Source organism: Diabrotica undecimpunctata, chromosome 3, assembly GCF_040954645.1.
Source record: "Diabrotica undecimpunctata isolate CICGRU chromosome 3, icDiaUnde3, whole genome shotgun sequence".
NCBI lineage: Eukaryota > Metazoa > Arthropoda > Insecta > Coleoptera > Chrysomelidae > Diabrotica > Diabrotica undecimpunctata.
The window spans coordinates 52,449,277-52,471,139 of NC_092805.1; the positions used below are offsets into that span (position 1 = coordinate 52,449,277).

The 21,863-nt window shown below is 32.7% G+C and overlaps 1 protein-coding gene across 5 annotated transcripts in view; it reads left to right on the forward strand.

Annotated features, from left to right (window-relative positions):
• LOC140436799 (proton-coupled amino acid transporter-like protein pathetic) overlaps positions 1-21,863 on the forward strand; it is a 119,555-nt gene that overhangs the window by 87,392 nt on the left and 10,300 nt on the right. For all 5 annotated transcript variants that reach the window (XM_072525898.1, XM_072525900.1, XM_072525902.1 and 2 more), the window contains exons 3-6: positions 224-319; positions 9,480-9,630; positions 13,732-13,853; positions 21,613-21,697. In XM_072525898.1, the coding sequence (XP_072381999.1) occupies positions 224-319; positions 9,480-9,630; positions 13,732-13,853; positions 21,613-21,697 (454 nt within the window). The remainder of the gene's footprint in view (positions 1-223; positions 320-9,479; positions 9,631-13,731; positions 13,854-21,612; positions 21,698-21,863) is intronic.

Genomic DNA, 21,863 nt, shown 5'->3' on the forward strand with positions numbered 1-21,863 from the left:
CTTGTAGAAAACTTCATATTTATCTAAGGATGAAATAAAAGAAACATAACACCAGTTAATTAATTAATTAATTAACTTAATAAACTTAAAGGCTTGTGTCTCTAACGACAAAAACTTTTTTTTCCACATCATTCATATTTATGTTGATGTATAATATTATATCTAAGGAATTTTATCCATATTCTATTGACACTTATATTCATAACTAACATTTTTGTTTCAGGATAAATTTACCAAATAATGATCAACTTTGTACAGTCGACATCGAAAAGAAAGAATATTTTCCTCATGAACATAGAGAAATTTTACACCCAAATACGTAAGTCGTTAATTTTTTGTTACCCTTTTACTGTAAAGAGTTTAAATAATTTTTTAAAAATTAAAATATTTGAGGGTGAATTTTTTCAAAATATAACCAACAACTAACATATTCTTTTATAATATCTTGGTTATTTAATCCAATTATATGAAGCAATAAGAAGTCGGGAGATTTCTCTTTGATTTCCGAATTAGGCAAACTACAAATCCAAGCTTACTGGAAGCTGTTGGATGATGTTAGGAATAATTATTTATTCCGATAATACATCTACAGTTTACCCTTAAAAACCATCTTTTGCACTCTTTACGTAGAGAAAAGTCGTTGAAATTAAATAAAAATAGACGATTCCATTTCTTTTTAATTCGAGCTTCACCATTGTGCTGCTAGCAAGTGCTCCTGATGAGAGGAGAAACCCCGAAATACGTGTAGAACAATGGTGAAGCTCGAATTGAAAAGAAAAAAGAAATTTAAATTTCTTTAGTAGTATTATTTTTATGTAACTAGTTACACAACACAACGTGATCTTGGAATTATTTCGACAACCAATCCCATGGAACATATTGTACGGGTTGGTTGATTAGGCCACATCACAGCGTTGATCACATTCGTAATATAAAAAAGACCTAGTAACAAAAATAATCCCTTGTATTTTTTCTTATCGATAGAATAGCTCGCATACACTATTCAGTCACATTATTCGAGAGAAAGTTTATATGCTGAAACTTCAACAAAAAATTTATAGTTACATATACCTATACACATGTCTTCTTCTTTAAGTGCGTCTCTAATGGAGGTTGGCGATGACTTCTGCAAATGCATCTCTATAGGTATAGTCTAAGTTTGTAGGTATAGTCCTACCCATTCTTTAATGTTTAACATTTTATTTGTCGTCTTCCTGGACCGCGTTTTCCTTTCATTATTAGTTGAAGGAAGTAATATCTGGGGTATCTCAATATATGTCCAAGATGTTTTCCATTTTTTTAATAATGTCTATACGTTTACGTTATCTACTTATACATAATAAAACTTCGTCATTCCTAATATGGTCAATCCATGAAATTTTTAGAATGCAGCGAAATATCCATCTCAAAGTTTTCCAGGCTTCGTAATGAGCTAATTGTCTTCGTCCAGGCTTCCATGACGTGTAGTAGAACACCATGTGTAGAGCATTTCATTATGCGATATTGTTAAGATAGATCAAGACCTCGGGTGATGATAAATAGTCTCATTTTTAGAAATCCATTTCCGTCCTCTTCTATTCTGCATTTAACTTCTTGTTCTTAGAATGTATAACAAATTCATCAATAGAATGTAGCAGGTCCTGGTAACCAATACTTAAAGAAGAAGTCAGCAATAAGGATATAAAAATTTTAAGGAGTTGATAGATCAGAGACACATCATCTATAATTACCATTACCTCTCAGAATTTCATTTAAAATATGGCTAGTTGCCTACAAGATCAAAGCCAAGTACCAACGTAAAAGTGGTTGCCGCCGACAATTAATAAACATTTACAGATTTCCACTAATAATTTGTTAATATTTAACATTCTTTTAAAAACTGAAGGGTCTCGGGAGAAAACCATGAATGTCACAAAATATTTTATTAAAAAAAATTAATTTTACATTTAAATACCGTGTAAAAACTAAAATATGTGCCTGATATATTATATTCCAAAACATTTATCATTATCATTTACTACTAAAAACTAGTACTTAAAACTAAACCAATGAAACAAACAGTTTTTGTAAAAAATAGGGAAACATCAGTCAGTGTCAATCTTTTATGGAAGAAAATCATGAAAGTCCAGGGGCGTTTCTTTTTTGAGACAAACGTTTCTTTATTATAACAGGCTGCAATTCCTCAAGATTTGAATTATTTACAGTTTCTTTGTTGTTTTTTTATCTTCATTTCATGAGGTATCCTCATGTACATTTCTTTTGCTTGTTCGGATTCGCAAAACTTTAACAAAAACATTATGTCTTTGAACTTGTCTTCGTTAATAGCAATAAAGTAAAATTATATTATATATTAGTATGATTGCATGGGTAGTTCAAATTCCGAAGGTGACAATTTATGCGACTTTTTGGCTTGAACAGAAGAACGGATGTGGTCCTCAAGTTGGCTACCATTATATGAATCTCGGTGAAATGCAGTGCGAACATGAGTATTAACACACATCACCTCTTTAATTTTTTGCATAGCAAAAGGAGCTTTTTTGACATATCTATCGTTAAAAAATTCAGTCCATCCTTTGATGAAACACTGAGATACTGAAATTACATTAAATGGGGCAGGCTTTGTGCGAGAAGTTATAATATTTTCCTTCCAATCAGCAGGCGTTTCTATTCTTTTTTTAAGGTTAATAAGGCCCATATTTTTATCGCACTCAAGGTACGAATGGCCTCTAACGAGATATGTTATTGTAATGGATTGAAGACATTTTACTACTGATACCATGTAATGAATAAACCTTACCACTGTATAGTTTTTGTTTTGTCCACCTGCTCCGTCACAGAAAATGTGTAGATGTTGAAGAATTGGAGACAAATGATCAACACTCTCTAAGTGCTTTCAATTTGGTTTTTTCAGTACGTCCACTTTTCTGGTCTGTTTCAGCTGCTTTCATTTTTGCAGTAATTTCGTCACATTGACTGCAGGTATCCGATCGCGGATAACCGAAACTAATGTTATATTTTTGTCTAAAAATTTGTCTGTAACTTTGATAAGAAATTTTAACTTCCGGATATTTTTCTTTAAACAGAGAAAACATTTTTATTATATTTAAAGTTTCAGGCAAGTAGGTTTTACCTTTATTATCATGTAAGCTATAGTGACTACTTCTTGATTTAAATGACTGGATATGCTCGTGAACACTATTAACACTACTCGGCTTCAGTTTGTTAAAATTTATTCCGCCCCTTTTATCTTTAGGAGCCGTGCCAGACTGCTTTAACTCTTTCTGTAGATGTTGAAGATTTGCCCCTGTAATACCATGAACTGCACGAAAAAACTTGGCACAAACTTGTACTTCTTCGTAATGTTTTTTCTCATCCTCAGCATTAGCAGTTGACCTTGGCTGAACTCTGGCCCTCTACATATAGGCTGCATCATGATATATTGCATCATGTACATTTTTGGCGCTAGATCGCCGCCTCTGTACGTTTACTAATGATATAAGAGAACACAAATACGCATTCTGTTCATTATGAGATATAAATGAATTAAAATGATTTAAAATTCTTTGTCTATTCATTACATTTACTGTGTGACAACACTTCAAGCGTTTGCATTTGCAGAATTCACCAAACTCTTGTGACTGAAGCTTCATTTTTTTCATGACTTCGTATAACCTGCCCATTTTCACTTTCTTTTTAGTGGATATGTTTCCACTATCTGCCATAATTGTTTTAAATAAATTAACTAACCTAACAGAACTGCACAAGCACGTGGTTATAACGATGTATTTACGACACGACCGTTTGCAAGACAAGGATGCCAATTACATTTTCTGGCGCTGCTGAGTGGACATTCAGTGTTTCAGCCGTTTACACGCGGACATGCACGGTTTTCTACCGACATTGGGTATTTAAAAACTCTAATAACTCGTAACACGCCATTGAGTTAGAATCTATGGAGAAGCTATGAGCATATTAACGTGTGTATTAAAAACGGCGTAGGTAGGCGTGGCTAACGGTGATACCAATATGGCGGTGGGATCATGGCCGGACTCAATAATATTAAAACAACTATAAAAATATGACTAGTTATTCAGAAGATTTAATCATAATCTACAAAGTGCAATACATTTTTAATAAACTATGATTTATTTATCCCGCGGTAAACACTAAAAACACGATATATTATACATAAAGATAAATTAATACAGTCAAATACTATTAATTTATTCTCTGAAGTACGGGCCATTACTTTGTTTACATATTTGTATACTAACCTGTAGAACGTTATTCCTGAAGATTTTTTATTAACATTGCTTCTGCCACTGCAACTACGTTGAGAACAAGAAACCATTATTATGCACTATCACAATATATTATTACAGTTTCTATAAAAGTATTATAAAACTAAAAATATTCGAAAAACAACAAACGTAAATAAACATATACGATCTGTCAAGAGTGTCAAAACAATATGGCCGAAGTGAGGTCGTTTTTAGTCATGTGATGCCCTCTCCATAGATTCTAACTCGATGTAACATGCACTGTTTTCTTCCTTATTTGAAATGTTCATACATACAATATGGACACATCTCTAGTGTAAGAAATAGACGTGTGTAAATTCTGCTTCATAATAATTTCAATTTTTGGTTATTGTGAGTCGATAATTTTGCTGATTTTGCGTGCAGTGTGTAATAGAAGAATAAAAGTGTTAATGGTAATTATAGCAAAGACATCGGAAGAGAGGTAAGTGCATAACCTCGATAAATTTAGGAAGGCGAAGGAAATTTTATTTACTCTCAACACAAAAAACTAAGAACAAAACCGGCCCAGGTAATTAACGCTATATCAGTTTTAAAAGCTAGAGGTGGGCGTTGCCACATCAAACCGTTCCAAAGTAACTGACAATTATTTTAATTGAAAATTAATTTATTCAGGAAGAAAACGTGAAAATAAAGTACTACAAGCTACTGCTTGAGAGAACCATCTTCCTTCGACGCGTTGAGTGGGGAGGTTGGCTCTATCGCGAGTAGTAGCAGTAAAAATATGGATTCAGATGATAATACATCCGATGACAATCGGAAAAGAAATAGAGAAGAAGAGGGACTGTTATTTGGTCCCAGTAAAAAAGTACAAAGAAGTCCAGTTAAAAGTCACAAAGATGATAGCAAAATAGATCAAATACTAAATATGATAAAAAATTTAACAATAGAGTTACAAGAATTAAAAACTGATATAAAAGAAGTAAAAACGGAACAAAAACAATACAGAGAAGAAATGAGGGAACTCAAAACTGAACTAGCAGAACTAAAACAAGAGAATAGTGAAATCTGGAAAGAAAATGAACAAATCAAAAAGGATCTGAATGAGACAAAAGGACGCCTTGAAAGGCTGGATAGAATAAGAAAAGAAAATAATGTGATAATACAGGGAATGACAATAGAAACTGGAGATAGAAGAATACTAAAAGAAGTAATAGGAAATTTTATGACAAAAGAGCTAAATATTACCGTAAATATAGAAGAAGCAGTGAAACTAGGAGATAAAACATGTTTAGTCAGACTGCCAAACAAAGAAGAAAAAACAAAAATTATGGAAAACAAAAGTAAACTTAAAGAAGTGAAAAAAGAAAAAATATATATAAACAATGATCTAACGACAGAGGAATTACAAATACAGAAGGAAATACGAAGAATAGCAAAAGATGAAATAAAGAAAGGTAAACGTGTCCAAATTAAAGCCAACAAACTTATAATAGATGGTCTAGAAAGGAGATGGAATAGAAACACCAACCAGCTGGAGGACCATCATGGAGGTGGTTCAAAAAACTAGCAAAGGATGAGACGATGCATTATTCGTTGACGGACGAGGCAAAGAAACAGGAAATGACTGCAGATAAAACCGGTTACAACAAAAGTGCAATAAAGAAAGATAGACAAGAAAACAAAAATAAAAAACGAAGACAACAGAACAAAAAAAATAAAGAGTTGAAAATAAGCACATGGAACATAAGAACCATGCTAACTCCAGGAAAAATGCTAGAAATAGAAAAAGAACTCAAAAAGTATAAAATAGATATTGCAGCACTGCAAGAATTACGCTGGGAGGGACAGGGACAGATTGACAAACAAGACTTTACAATGTTATATTCAGGAGGAAAGAAACAAGGGCAAAAAGGCGTGGGATTCATGATACTAAGGCACCTAAGAGAGAAAATTATAAATTTCAAGCCAATATGCGAAAGGATGGCCTATGTTAGAGTCAACAGCAAACCATTTAATATATCAGTCTTGAATTTATACGCCCCCACAGAAACAAGCAATGCAGACGAAAAAGAAATCTTTTATGATAGGGTCGAAGAGGAGATAGAAAAAATACCCAAAGAAGATGTCATATTTGTATTAGGAGACCTCAACGCCCAGATTGGAAGAGAGGACTTTTTACAACAAATTGCAGGAAAGCATACAATACACGAAAACACGAATGACAATGGGCAAAAACTATGTAACCTAGCAACAAGAACAAATTTGTTAATAAGCTCAACAAAATTTGAACACCCTAAAATACATAAGGTAACATGGAGGTCACCAGATCAGAAAACATATAGTCAAATTGATCACATAATGATTAATAAACGAAAGCAATCGTCAATAAAAGATGTAAGAACGTTCAGAGGTGCGTGTGCAGATTCAGACCACTACATGGTCACAGCCACTATAAGACAAAAAGTTAAAATTGAAACAAAACAAAAAAACCAACATAAAAAGTGGAATGTCAATAAAATGAGTCAAATAAAAGAGAAATATAAAGCAGAAGATATAAACACAGAATGGGAGACGATCAAAAAATCAATAGAAGAAGGTGCAAATATGCAGATAGGTAAAAGTCAGGCTAAAACAAAAAACGAATGGTATAACCAAGAATACAGAGAAATAACAGGAAAAAAAGTACAAGCCAGAAATAAATGGCTAAGAACAGATAAAGAGGAAGACAGAGAAGAATATGAAAAATTAAGAAGGAATGCTAAGAAAGTGATAAGGCAAAATAAAAGAAGATGGGTAGACAAAAAAATGCAGGAAATAGAGCACGAAAGAACAAACAGAAATACGAAAAGTTTTTACAAAAAAATTAAAGAACAAAACAAAAAATACAAGGGCAAAACAAACGGAATAAAAAATAGAGAGGGAATAGTGATAATAGAGGACCAAGAATACAAACAAGTATGGAGAGATTACTACAGAGACCTCTTGACGGAGGAAACAACAGAAGAAGAAATGCATAATGAGGAGGAAACGGTGCACGAAGAAGAAGCAGATGAAGTAGATATCGAAATTTCAAAAGAACCAACATTAGAGGAATTGGATGAAGTAATACAGAGAAGCAAAAATGGAAAAGCCCCTGGTAAAGATGGCATTAATATGGAACTAATAAAATACGGGGGAAGGGAACTAAGAGGAAAAATATTGGCACTATTGAAAAATATATGGAAAGAAGAGAAAATGCCAGCGGACTGGGAGGTAGGGCAGATCATAACAGTACATAAAAAGGGAGACCAACAAATCTGTGAAAATTATAGAGGAATAACGTTACTAAATACAACATATAAAATATTGACATCAATAATAAAAAAGAGGTTATCAAAGATCACAAAGAAGACAGTAGGACAGTACCAATGTGGATTCACAGAAGGAAGATCTACAATAGATGCAATACACACAATAAAACAAATAATGGAAAAAGCAAACGAGTATAAATTAGAATTGGAAATGTTATTCATAGACTTCAAACAGGCATTTGATTCAATTAAAAGGAACGGATTAATGATAGCACTTAAAAAATTAAAAATTCCACATAAACTCAGAAAATTAATAGAAATGACAATGAGAACTACAAAAATAAGCATAAAGACACAAAGAGGAGAGACAGAGGAATTCATTATAAATAAAGGGATGAAACAAGGAGATGCCTTATCAACAACGCTATTTAATCTAGCATTAGAATATGTACTACGAAATATAAATAAAGGAAATCTAAGAACAAGAGGTGGTCAAATAATTGCATATGCAGACGATATTGCTATTATTGCAAAGAACAGAAAAATAATGAAAGAAATGCTAGAAGAAATAAGAGAGAAAGGGGAGGTAATGGGGCTAAGATTAAATCAAGAAAAGACAAAAATATTAAGATTAGGAAAAAAACCAATGAAAGAAAAAATCAAAATAGGAAGTTCTGAGTTTGAAGAAGTAGAATACTTCAAATACCTAGGAGTTACAATAAGTAAATCCGGAGAAAGGAAATCCGAAATAAAAGAAAAAATATTAGCAGCGAATAAAGCTTATTTTGCAAACAAAACATTACTTAAAAGCAAAACACTGACTAAAAAAAGTAAGATGAGCATTTATAACACCATAATTAGGCCAATATTATTATATGCAGGAGAAACAATGACGATGGTTAAAAAAGATGAAGAAGACTTAAGAATAGCAGAGAGAAAGATTATGAGAACCATACTAGGACCAATCAGAACAGAGCAAAATGAATATAGAAGCAGAACAAATGCAGAAATTAAGGAAGAACTTAAGGAAGACATCGTAACTAAAATAAAGCAATGCAGAGTTAGATGGTTAGGTCACATTTGGCGAGCAGGCGATGAGGCAGTGACATACGCAATGATGGAATGGAATCCAGGAGGAAAAAAGAGAAGGGGAAGACCGAGATCAAAGTGGCTGCAAGAAGTTGAAGAAGACCTCCAAAGGGCAGGAGTCAGAGAATGGAGAGGAAGAACTAGAGACAGGAAAAAATGGAGAGATATTGTCAAGAAGATAAGATAAACAAAAAAGACTGATCCACTTAAGAAATCGGATCTAGAAAGCATTTGCGGTTTAACCCCACACTGGGGTGTATAGCCATTATATATATATATATATATATATATATATATATATATATATATATATATATATATATATATATCACAATATATTATTACAGTTTCTATAAAAGTATTATAAAACTAAAAATATTCGAAAAACAACAAACGTAAATAAACATATACGATCTGTCAAGAGTGTCAAAACAATATGGCCGAAGTGAGGTCGTTTTTAGTCATGTGATGCCCTCTCCATAGATTCTAACTCGATGTAACACGCACTGTTTTCTTCCTTATTTGAAATGTCCATACATACAATATGTCCAAACATAGATATTAACAAAACTTACTAGATGGCGTACTTAACTCAATTTTAGTTAATTTGTGACATTCATGGCTTTCTCCCGAGACCCTTCAACTATTCCCGGATTAAAAATCAAAACGTGAAAAAAAATATAAAAAATAACAAATATAAGTAAAATATAATTTTCATTACAATCAGTTGTGATTGAATCTCACATAAAACAATATTTAAAAATCAGGATTGTTTTATAAAAAAATTACTAATATTTCTACTAGTTTTTAATTTCATAATTATAATTTTATGTTTTAGATATTTTGGAGCAGTAGTACATATAATAAAAGGCTCATTAGGAATAGGAATCTTCTCAGTACCTAGAGCTTTTAAAACTGCTGGGTTACTAGTTGGAACCATAGGAACTATATTTGTAGGCATCTTATGTACATACAATGTGCACTTATTGGTAAGTATATTAAATTTTATATAGTCACATTGACTTTAATACATTTAGAATTAGCCACCGTTAACACATTAGCCACCGTTTCACATCATACATTTGCATGTATAAGTGCAGTAATTATATAACCATTTATAATATCTTCCCTTTTATTCTGCATTATGTTTCCCTTATATCAGAAATTGGACATCATCAAGGATATTTTAATTAATTGTTTCAAGTTAACACTAATAAAAACAGTAAATATTTTGATACGTTTTTTTAATATATAGGTACGACTGATTCATAAGTAATAAAACATTAACTCAAACTGAACATATCGGAAAACTCGAGAAATATTTTTATAAATGAACTTATGAGTGAAAACTTCTATAAGCAGACAGAAGAAAAATATGTTTTTTCTTTTTTTATTAAGTTTTATTTAAGGCGAAAACAGATCCTTATCGAAATCGTGTTTTTGTCCGTCCTCCATCCATCCGTATGAGCAATAATTCTTAAGTGAAGAGTCTTAAAAACATTGCACATAGATTCTTCTTAAAAAGGAAGCAATATACTGAATATATAGGCAATAAGATATTTTTCTCATGATTTGTCGCTTTAAACTTTCTATATATGTCTTTTACTTTTCACATTTTTTCGGCGATAATCTAGATAAAATAAAAATCCAGATTCGTCATTAAGATTGTAGACCAATAACTTTAATTTTAGTTTTAAAATTCTTTACTCCACTCTAATCTTGCAATGTGAATCGTAGTGAATGTTGACTATGGAGATTGGCTTTTTCAAAACGATTTCTTGATCTCACGCGCTTTGTGCATCTTGTAATCATTAACCAATTCAGGTGCTGTAGTTGAAGGTTACGAAAGGTTTCCGCGGTTAGTACAATTAAACTTAGAGCTAAGATTAGACGAAACTCTAAACATTCTGAAAACTAAATACAGTATCCAGCAAGACCACTAATCTCTCATTAAACATTGTATGTCCAACACTTATTTCATCTTCCAAAATCTGCAGACAAATAAATGGTGTGTCAATTGGCTCCCCACTATCTCCAGTAATTGCCAATATCTTTATGGAAGACTTAGAGACCCCAGCACTATCCACATCAATGCTCAAACCCGTTGGCTACGATATGTTGACGATATAATATTCATCGTTTGACCTCATGGCAGGGATGCTTTGGTGTCTTTTTAAACTCATCTAAATGGTATACATCCAAATAGCTAGTTCACGATGGAGGTGGAAACTGTCAAAACCAATCCCAAGGTTTTCATCACTTTTTTTTATCGAAAACTCACCCATACCAATCGTTACTTGCATACCAACTCTCATCATCCCCCTTCACAAATTATTTCAGTCATTAATACGCTTATCTCGATATCAATACGCCTTTGCGATGATGCAAGTAGACCCCCTGAGCTCTCTAGTTTAAAACAAGCCCTCATCCAAAACGGTTACTGCGAAAATCACATCAATAGGAGCATTTACAGATATCAATCTCCCACTCAATCTAAACTCAAAGACTCAGACCCTCATTATACAAGAGCTTTTCTTCCTTACATCAAAGGTGTCACTGACAAAATCAACAAAATTCTAAAATCAAGAGGAATAAAAGCAATATTTACCCCCTAACAAAAACTTTCATCCCTTGTTCGATCAATCAAACACAACATTCCAAATAAAAAACACGGAGTTTATGAAATTTCTTGTGCCATGTACCCCCGATCTTATATAGGCCAAACAAATCGTAGAATCCAAAATAGGATTTATGAACATTCTATTTCTGTTTGAAATTCTGACTCAATTTCAGCTCTAGGTCAACACCATCTTCATACAGGTCACAAAATTGATTTTGAAAATTCCAGAACCATAACCCCCCATAGAAATTAAAAAGAGGCCAAATTTTCTCAATAAAAGAGATGACGACATACGGTTACCTTCGACACTTGGAGACCTCTCCTTAAGAAAATATCGTCCGCTCCACCTGTCAGTCAAAATCCTACTGTCAGAAATGTTCGCACCAACCCCCCGCCAATCCCCGCGCCAATCCCCACGCTAGCCCCCTCGCCAACCTCTACCCAAGCCACGTCACCATCGACGGTATAAATTACCCGTCCTCTATTCCCAGCACCAGTAATACATTGATTAGTGATTAGTGTAGTAGTGGCTGGGGACTCAGGACACTGAGATCTTGGAAGCCCTGAAAAAGACATCGAAGAGGACGTACAAAGCTTGGAGCAATGATAATCGACGCGGTTCAACCCGGAATTGTCGGAATAAAAGGGTATTCTTAGCATCGTCCAATAGCTTTCAGTAAATTTTGGATTTGCGGTTCACCTATTTGGCTATCCGAGAGAAGTCTCCTTACTTCTTGTTGCTTCATATAGTGGTAGCTGCTAGCGTACTTAGGCGTGTTATTTTATTATAAAAGCAAAATAGATTGCATTTTATTTCCGTTTGAACAGCCACAAGTGTTCCTAATGAGAGGCGAATAACTCTAAATACGTGTATAGTAATGGTGGCGTTCGAATTGAAAGGAAATGCAATCGTCTATTTGATTTTAACGTCTTTTATCTATGTGAATAACGTATTTTATCTATTTGATTTTAACGTCTTTTATCTATGTGGATACGACGCAAAATATCCTGGCTAAGAAATTTGAGAGAGTGGTTCGGTTGCAGCTCATTAGAATTATTCAGAAGCGCGGCCAATAAAATTAAGATAGCGATGATGATTTCCAAACTCCGATAGGAGAAGGAACCTGAAGAAGAAGAAGATCTATGTGAATAGTGCAAAATATAGTGTTTTCAATGGTGAACTGTATGAAACCTGAGGAAATGATTTAATCCTCTGCATCTCTTTTCCGAGCTGCCGTCAATAAAATTAGTGTAGCCAATTTGAGAGCCAACGTACGATAATCAAGTATGGCACAGAAAGAGAAAGATAGTTTACTTTAGTTCGATATTAAAGGGAAAGGGTTTAGTAAGAGAAGCCCAGGAAGACGACTAGCTTCTTAAACTAGAAACTGTTCAAAATTCGAGGAAAGGGAAATGTGGGAAAATGAAAAATATCCTGGCTTAAGAACTTGAGGGCATGGTTTAAATACAGTAGCGAAGCTACTATTTAAAGCACTACAGGCAGTCTGCAATATCCGCTTAGCCATGATGATGGAACTTCGATAAAAGATGGAACTTGTGGAAGAAGAATTTCCCAAATAATATTTTCCCAAAAGGAATAAGAATAAGATGAAAACAGTATTATGCAGTAAAAAGCTGGGAATAGAAATTAGAACAAGAGTATTGAGATGCTACATCTTCTTTGTCCTGTTATATGGAGTTGAAGCCTGGACAATTAAGTATGCAACTGAAAAAAGACTGGTGTTATCTAAGAATGTGGAAAATATTATTGACACAACAAGTAATAAACATAAAAACTTTAAGACATATGAAGAAAAAGAAAAAAGAAGTACTCGAAGGAAAGAAAAATTAGTATTTTTGGTCACAGATTAAGAAATAAAGAATATGAGTTTATGGGATTGGCTATGCAAGGGAATGTGGAAGAAAAATTATGTGGAAGAAATAACTGCTGCAAACAGAGTAAAATCCGTGATGATCGTCAATGTTCTTAAATTATGAGGTACACTAAGAAAAAAAATAATATTTCCCAAGTATTAATATAATATAAATTAATATATTTAACAAAGTCATTACCCTAATACTGTTTGGCTACTACATAAATCGTAACTCAGACAATAACTAAGCTTAGCTACATATACATCTCTCCTCAATCGTGACCTCCCGGAAGGAGTGTAGTAGTCATCGTAATAACGTGTATTGTCCGTCTCGAAAGATCTCTCTGTCCCTGGTCATTTCTTTTAACTCATGCATAGGTCTTTTGCACATTCCTGTAATTTGATCGATCCAACTTGTTGAGGATCTTCCTCGTGATCTTAGGACTTCTACCTTTCCTTGCATAATAAGTATTTCCAGATATATACATTAAAAATAAATTAGGCACATAGAACATGCATGTCGAATTAACATTAAATCAATATCGGAACTGGCTTAAATTATGTTTTCTTTTAACACCCAGGTCCGCATATTATAGGTTCGTGCTTCCCACAAAATATGCATCAGGACCAGGACTCCAAGCTTGGGATTTTCAGAAACAGTAGAGGCCATTTTCCACACTGGACCGAGTTGGATTCGACCATGGGCATTCTGTGCGAAGTAAGTAAAAGACTTTTTCATGAAAATTTTGCGTAACTTAGATTTATTTACTTAGTTTTATAACTCAGATTTGCCAGAGAAAACAAATATGGACAAATAAAAGAGACAGACGGTGAGGTGAAAATATGGAATACATGCCTAAGATCTATAATAAAGTAGGGTGTCAAAACGAATAACATCAACTTAGCCATAAGATCGGTCGAGAATAAAACGTTTTTAAAATAATCGCATGCAATTAACGTCGTAATTAAAAAAACCTCCGCCGTGGCTGAATCGAAATTGATTTTAGACGTTCAAAATCGCATCGCGCAAAAAAAATTTCAATTATCTGCTCTTTCTTTCAACCAACTTTGAAGTTTTTTTTTAATCGAGGTCTCGCAAGCTAAAAAAATCAAATATCGCATTTGCAAGTATATAATAATAAAATTTATAGGTACTTTAAACAGCGAAAAATTATTCACTGTAAAACTAGTTTTATTTATTGCACATATTTATTTATTATAAGGAGGGTTTGTGCAGAAAATTATTTCTTCTTCATTATCTATTGTTACAAAAAATTACGGAATAAAACCAGTGAATTTCATTTAAAAATTTTTAGATTACACAATATATTTTATTGATAGCTATAAAATCGTCAGTATACTGCGAAAACCAGGTAAATGACAAATTTTAAAATATTGAGTTAAGTATACCAAAATTCTCAGCTTTTTCCGCTCTACATACAGGTAAAACCAAATAAATGATACGACTTACCATTCAGCAGATAATTTGTGTAATAAACAAATAAGTTACACCTAATCAACTTTTCGTTTTCAAATAAAACAATATATCGCTACTTACTTCCATAAAATTAAAGTTCTGTTGCATGTAAAACAAAGTAAGCCCACATATATTATTATGACGAACAACAATATATTTCTACTACTGCAAACCATATTCAGTAAAAAGGTGATAAGTGTCTTTAATACATTTTACGTGTATGATTTATTAAAATTTCTCTTTCATATCGACTAGTAAAAACCTTTAAGTACACTTACTTCATTCTACCTGAAAACGGGTTGAGTTAAAATTTAGAAATGGTTACTAAGCTAAACCCATAAATGATCTTTATAACACATACACAGATAGAATAACTGAAGACAACAGTTCAATTGTTGATGATTCTGAGAACAATATAGTCTCAATGATGGAATTCATTTTTGATATTGACTTTTCAGATGTAGACCCCACATATCAGCCAAGTGAAGAGGGATCGCTCTCTCTAGGAAGTCTATATGATTTACACACTTTGATAGCCTAAATAATGAGAAAAAAGATACTGAAATAGGTGCACCCACGAACAATTTAGTGTCAACTGAAATAGCTAGTTGAATATTAAATCTACATCTTGACAAAGTATGGAAAGACGTACGTCCACTAAAACGTTGGAGAAAAGCTAACCCCAAAGATTGGGTAATAAATGTCGCAAAAAGGAGGCGTGCTGAGGGTTTGCCTTATAAGATAAAAAAAAGACCATAGACCAGCAATGCCAAAACCAGTTAATTGTTCAGAGTGCTTTTACAAATGTGCCAGTTATTTCAGCGAAGATTACAGACAAAGACTATGTCGTGATTATTGAAAGTTAGAATATATAGTCCAGAAACATTTTCTTATTGCACGTATTAAAACGGAGCCACCAAAGAGAGTCGTTGCAGTCCGTTGAAGTTTAAAAAACCACGTGCATTTTCCAAAAAGTGTTACTTTTCTTTGAATGATCAAGACATACAGGTATGTGAGAAATTTCTTTGTAAGACACTTTGTATATCAGAGTCGTTAATACAAGATGTTGTAAGAAAAACTGATATTCTAGGCTGTTATGCAGATACGGATAAAAGAGGCAAGCATACACCGCCAAATAAAACAAGCAGTAAAACCCGAAAAATCGTGAAGGCTCATATTGAGTCTTTTCCAACCATGGGCCCACATTATATTCGCCAAAGTTCAAAGCGTAGATATTTGGACAAAAATTTAAGTATAAGAAAAATGTACCAACTTTTTATAAATGACTATGTGCAGAAGAAACTGGAAGGTGTTAGCGAAATTACATATCGAAGAATATTTTCTAACGACTATAATTTAAGCTTTTTTGTTGCTAAAAAAGATCAATGTTCAGTTTGTAATAAATATGATAGGGCTAATCCAACTGACAAATCGGATTTAGAAGACAGTTACAGACAACATCAGAAAAGAAAAGAAGTATGTAATCTTAAAAAACAAAATGATAAGAAAAGATCTAATGAACAACGGGATTTTGTTTCAGTTACTTTTGATCTACAGGCCGTACTACAGATTCCAAGTGGATTGACTGGAAAACTATATTATTCTCGAAAATTATGTGTCTACAATTTGTGTGTATATGAAGCCGCATTACCAAATGCAGCTTACTGTTTTGACTGGTCAGAAATTAACGGTAGACAAGGAAGTTCTGAAATAGAAAGCATTATACTCCACTACTTATCAAAATGTGTTCCAGAATATGTAAGTGAAATAAGTTTATTTTCTGATACCTGCAGAGGACAGAATCCATTTAAATATTATTGAACACAAATTTTTTGATTCTGGACATTCCTATATGGAAGTTGACTCTATGCAGAGTAGTAACGAAACCGCTAAAAAACACAGATCTATCTATGGGATGCCAGATTACTTGTCTGTTTTTCAAAATGCAAGAGGAAATAGAAATATCAAGGTTGATGATAAAAAAGTATGTATAGAACCATACAAATGTAAAGGATTTAAATACTACGACTTTTATGATTTAAAAAATGTGTCACACACTTTAATTAAAAACCGGACAAAAGACCAAAACGGCGAAAAAATAATGTGGTTGAAGATAAAAAGAATGAGATTCGTGAAAGGAGAGACAAACAGAATCTATTTTAATTATGACATGTCAACAAGCCTCAATGATTTCCTTACTGATACTGCACGGTAGTCAACAAGAAAAAAGCACGCCAAGTTATCAACTAATTCAAGCAATCTTGAAGAACTTAAGCGACTTTATGATGCACATTTGAAAATTAGCATAGCAAAAAAGAGAGATTTGGTACAGCTATAAGCTAGTAAGGGAGTGATACCGGAGGAATATCACGGGTGGTATCGTAATTTGAAAACGGGAAATGATGTAACAAACATCTTACCAGAGCCTGCTTTCAGTGACGAATCGGACGAGGAAGCGTCATAATAATAATATTGTTATTATTATATACAAAATAAATTTGATTTTTTCTATAAAACTGCCTGTCATTCATATAAACAATAACTATAACTACACACAGCTGTTAATAAAATTTTCAGGGAAAACCAGTTAAATGTCATAAATATCGACTAATACCTTAAAACATTGCTATTACCTAGTAAAAGCCTCATATCTCGATCACAAAACTGGACAATATTATACTTGGTTTATTATATTTGTGTTAAATATGTTATTTGAAGAGTAATTGATTTATCTAGATTTACAGGTAAAACCAGTTAAGTGATAGCATTTCCAACTTAAATTTAGGATTAGTCAGATAGGTGTCTCAACTTTTTCAAACTAATAATAGAATATCATTTCAGATATATGCATCTTTCACTAGAATACCTAATATCAAAAACAAGCTGACTGCTTAATTCACAATATAAAACTAAACTTTAAAAACGTTTTTTCTCGATTTCGGTATTCCGACATTTACCTGGTTTTCGCAGTATACCGACGAAATAGTAAATGCAATAAAATTGGTTTTTAACTCATTTAAAAATAAGTACTTTCAAAAATATAAATAAACATTTTATTATTTTTATTATAATTCAATTATATTCCATTATATATTTAATTTTCCACTATAGGCTTTTTACAGTTTGGCTGAGTATCCTGTTATTAACTATCGTCTTCATTGTCAACCTCTTCATTTTCCAATTGAAACACATTTTCTTCAGGAGATCCTAGTAAGGCATCCCCAATTTCTTTTTCTGCAGCTATCTCCTCATCATAATCAATGTCCATCTTGATTTCCGTAGATATCTCGGAAATTGTTGTTTTTTGTATAATTAGCATTGGCAATGAGTACAATAATCAGAACATTTTAAACCATGTTTAACGCAGCTGTATGTTTTGAAGTAGTCTTTTTGCAGTTAAAGCTAATCATTTTTAATTAATTTTCTGGCAGTAGCTCCTGTAATTTCTGGATATATGTTTTAAATCATTTTTTTAAACTCTTAACTCCACTCTGCAAAGTTCAAGTTATTACTCAGCCACTGTTGAACTTCATAATATACTCTTTAACGGTGTTGTTCTGCTGTAGATTGAGTGGGTGGAAATATTGATAAATGAAGAACGTTCTTTTTCTGACATCCTTTCTTAAAATACAAATTTCGCAGAGTATTCAATTTAATTTTATAACTTTTTTACCTATGTACTACGCAACTATTATTTTAAGACTTGAATTTTTTATTTACTAGCGAGTTTAATAATTTGTTGCTTTCCTTGATAATGAAAATCTAACGTGATATCGCATCTCGAAAAAGCAGGCATAAATCCAAGTTATGACTTTAAACTACTTGGGCTGAATGACTCACGGTCATACACTTCTTCTGCTTTTTGCTTTACTGTGTTAACAAAAATTTATCTTTTAATTTAAAGCGACAATTTGACCGAAGATAACAAAGATATAAATATCGTCAGCTACAATAATTGCTGCCTAATCGTTCTAAGATAACTCTTATTATTAGTGCATTGGTATCTTCAAAGGCCTGTTTTGTTCTAAAACCTGCACTCCCAAGCCTCGTGCAGAGTTATACAATATTTTTTTATTATTCTCGATAGAAAAAAAAATTCATAAGATACTGCAGGGATCGTCGTGTAAAAATCGATATCTGGACATATTGCCAGACTTGCTTGCGTCGCAGTTCAACTATTTTAGTCCTCAGTTCCAAGTTTTCTGGAAAGCCATCACAAAACATACATAATGTTTAAAATAATATATTTTTTTCAAAAGTTCGTGTTTAAGGCCAAATAACTTTATCCAACAAAAATCCACCAGCTAGTACCTACGCGAGTATAATTTAAAGTTGAAAAAATTTCCTTCAAAGCTACGAATTTATATAGTATGATTACAAAGTCAGTGCTTCGTATAGATACCCAAATAGTGTTTCATACATTAAAGGTTTTTAATTAAAAAACAGGACATAAAACCTTTTACTTTTATTGTAAGCCGCAGTCAATTTTGGCCGATCCTAACTCTTCTTTGTCAACCATTTTCCATCCACTCCTGAATGTAGGTCTCTCCCAATTGCTTCCATCTTTCTCTATCTTGCGCCAATCTAATCCACTGTTTGCCTGCCACTGTTCTTATGTCATCTACCCATCTTTTTTGAGGTCTTCCCATGCTTCTTGTTGTCGTCCTTGGTCTCCATTCTAGAATTCTCCGTGTCCACCTGTTGTCATTATATCGGGCTACGTGACCTGCCCAGCGCCATTTCATTTTTGTAATTTCTTCCACAATATCCCTAGTGTTCGTTCTGCGTCTTATCTCGGTGTTTCTAATATTGTCTCTTAGTGATATTCCAAGCATGATTCGTTCCATTGCTCTTTGCGTTGTTTCTAATTTTTTAGCAGATTTTTTGGTAAGGGCTACTGTCTCCAGGCCGTAAGTACAAACTGGTAGTATGCATGTGGTATACACCTTTTTCTTTAAGTTTACAGGAATGGAGGTGTTTTTCAAGATATATGCTAATTTGCCGAAAGCGCCCATGCCAGTTGTGTTCTTCTTTTAATTTCAGCATCTTGATTTGGTTTTCCTAGTTTGATAACATGACCTAGATATACATAATGTTCAACATTTTCTATGGTATGATTTTGTATTGTTATATTTGTCTGGTCTCGGCTCAGTATTTTTGTTTTGCTGTAGTTTATTTTTAAGCCTACTGCTCCTGAAACTGCATTTAATTGTTGTAACATATCATTTAGTTCTTGGATATTATCGGCTAATAAAACTATGTCATCTGCGAATCGCAAGTGGTTTAAGTATGATCCGTCGACGTTGATACCCTTATTGTTCCATTCTAGTTTCTTAAAAATGTCTTCTAGAGCAAGGGTAAATAGTTTGGGAGAGATGGTGTCTCCTTGTCTTACTCCCCGTTGTAGTCTTATGGGATTAGTTTTTGTGCTTTCGTACAGCTTTATCTGCATGGTGGCATTTTCATATATGTTTTTAATTATGTTAGTGTATCTTGAATCTATACGTGCATTTTCTAGAGATTCAAGCACTGCCCATAATTCGATGGAATCGAATGCTTTATGGAAATCGACGAACGCCATATGAATTGGAACATTATACTCGGTGCATTTTTCTATCAGTATTTTTACGGTGTGCAAGTGGTCTATGGTACTAGAATGTTTTCTGAATCCAGCCTGCTCGAAAGGTTGATAGAAATCGAGCTTATGTGTTAGGCGGTTGGTTATGATTTTAGTTAGTAATTTATACAGATGTGAGAGCAAGGATATTGGTCGGTAATTCTCGATGTTTGCTTTGTCTCCTTTCTTGAATAGTAAAATGACTTCGGAGTTGTACCATTCTTGAGGAATCTTTCCTTCATCAATTACTTTATTAAATAAAATATTTAATACCTGTTCTATTTTTCTTCCACCAATTTTCAACATTTCTACTGTAATTTTATCCTCTCCCGGACATTTATTAGTTTTTAGTTGATTTAGGGCCATTCTTATTTCATAGTCGGTTATGTCCGGTATTTCTTCTGAGCCGGTGTTAATTATTGTTCGTTCAGTACGTCGTTGTTGTGGTTGTGTATTTGCCGAGTATAATTTAGTGTAGAATTTTTCAATGGCCTCGTTTATTTCCTTTCTGCCTCGGACGGTGACGTTTTTCTCATTTTTTATTTCTATGATTTTTCTTGTGCCGTTTGAAACAATAACAATTGATAAAGTTATTCAAATAGTTTATAAGCCTAAAATTTAAACAATTTTTTTAATCCTTTAGACTCCTCTAATCGATGGAATTTTATTTTTCAAAATGGGTTTGAAATCTTAAACGGTCTTATATATGTAAAAAAATTTTCCATGTAATCTAGAAGTTTTAGTTTTTGACCTGCATAATTTTGAAAATTAAAAAAATTAAAAAAAAAATTAATGCAAAATTATTTTGCAAAAACTATTGAATCAATTTTAATGAAATTTTGTGCGATGATTAAATATAATAAAAAATTTTGTTTCTCGGAACATAAAGATCCTATTTTTGATTTTAGTATGGAAAATATGCTTACAAAAAAAACCTTTTTTTAACTGGTTTTTTGTGTTTTTTAGATTTTTTTTTTTGATATTTTAAAAATTATGTCATATTTTGTTTATTAAAAAGTTAAGCCCACATTTTACAACTCATGCACAGTAAAATTATCCTTTGTAGTGATATTTTGGAGCCATTTTTGCAAAAAAAATTGCGCTTATATACGTTACAAATTCACACGTTATTTTATTATTTTAAACATATACCACCTGGGCTAAAAAACATGTGCCGAAGAATAAACAGACCATAAGTCTAAATGTTGAAGAAAAATAAGAAAATTTGTAACTACGACTTGTAAACATAATGATTTTTCGATCCCTTTTTCAAATTCTGCCTATACCAAATCAAAGATTCTAATTTTGCCGTATTTGCAAAAACAATAAAATTATTAAAAGCCTTTTGTAATAATTTTAATAATAGTCACTATTTATTTTTAGGGTTTTCATTGAAATTGCACTTGGTCTAACCTACTACCTATCAGCTGCAGTATACGTTGTTCTTATATCAGAATCCTTAGCAAAAGTAAGTATCACTAACCATATACATATATAATATGTAATGGATTCGACTGTTACTTGATGGAAATTCATTTTATCAAGCAATAAAACACTGAAAACTTTTTTCAACACTTCCATAAAATTTATTATATTATAATTTATTATCACTACAGCTATTCCGGCAGAGTGTT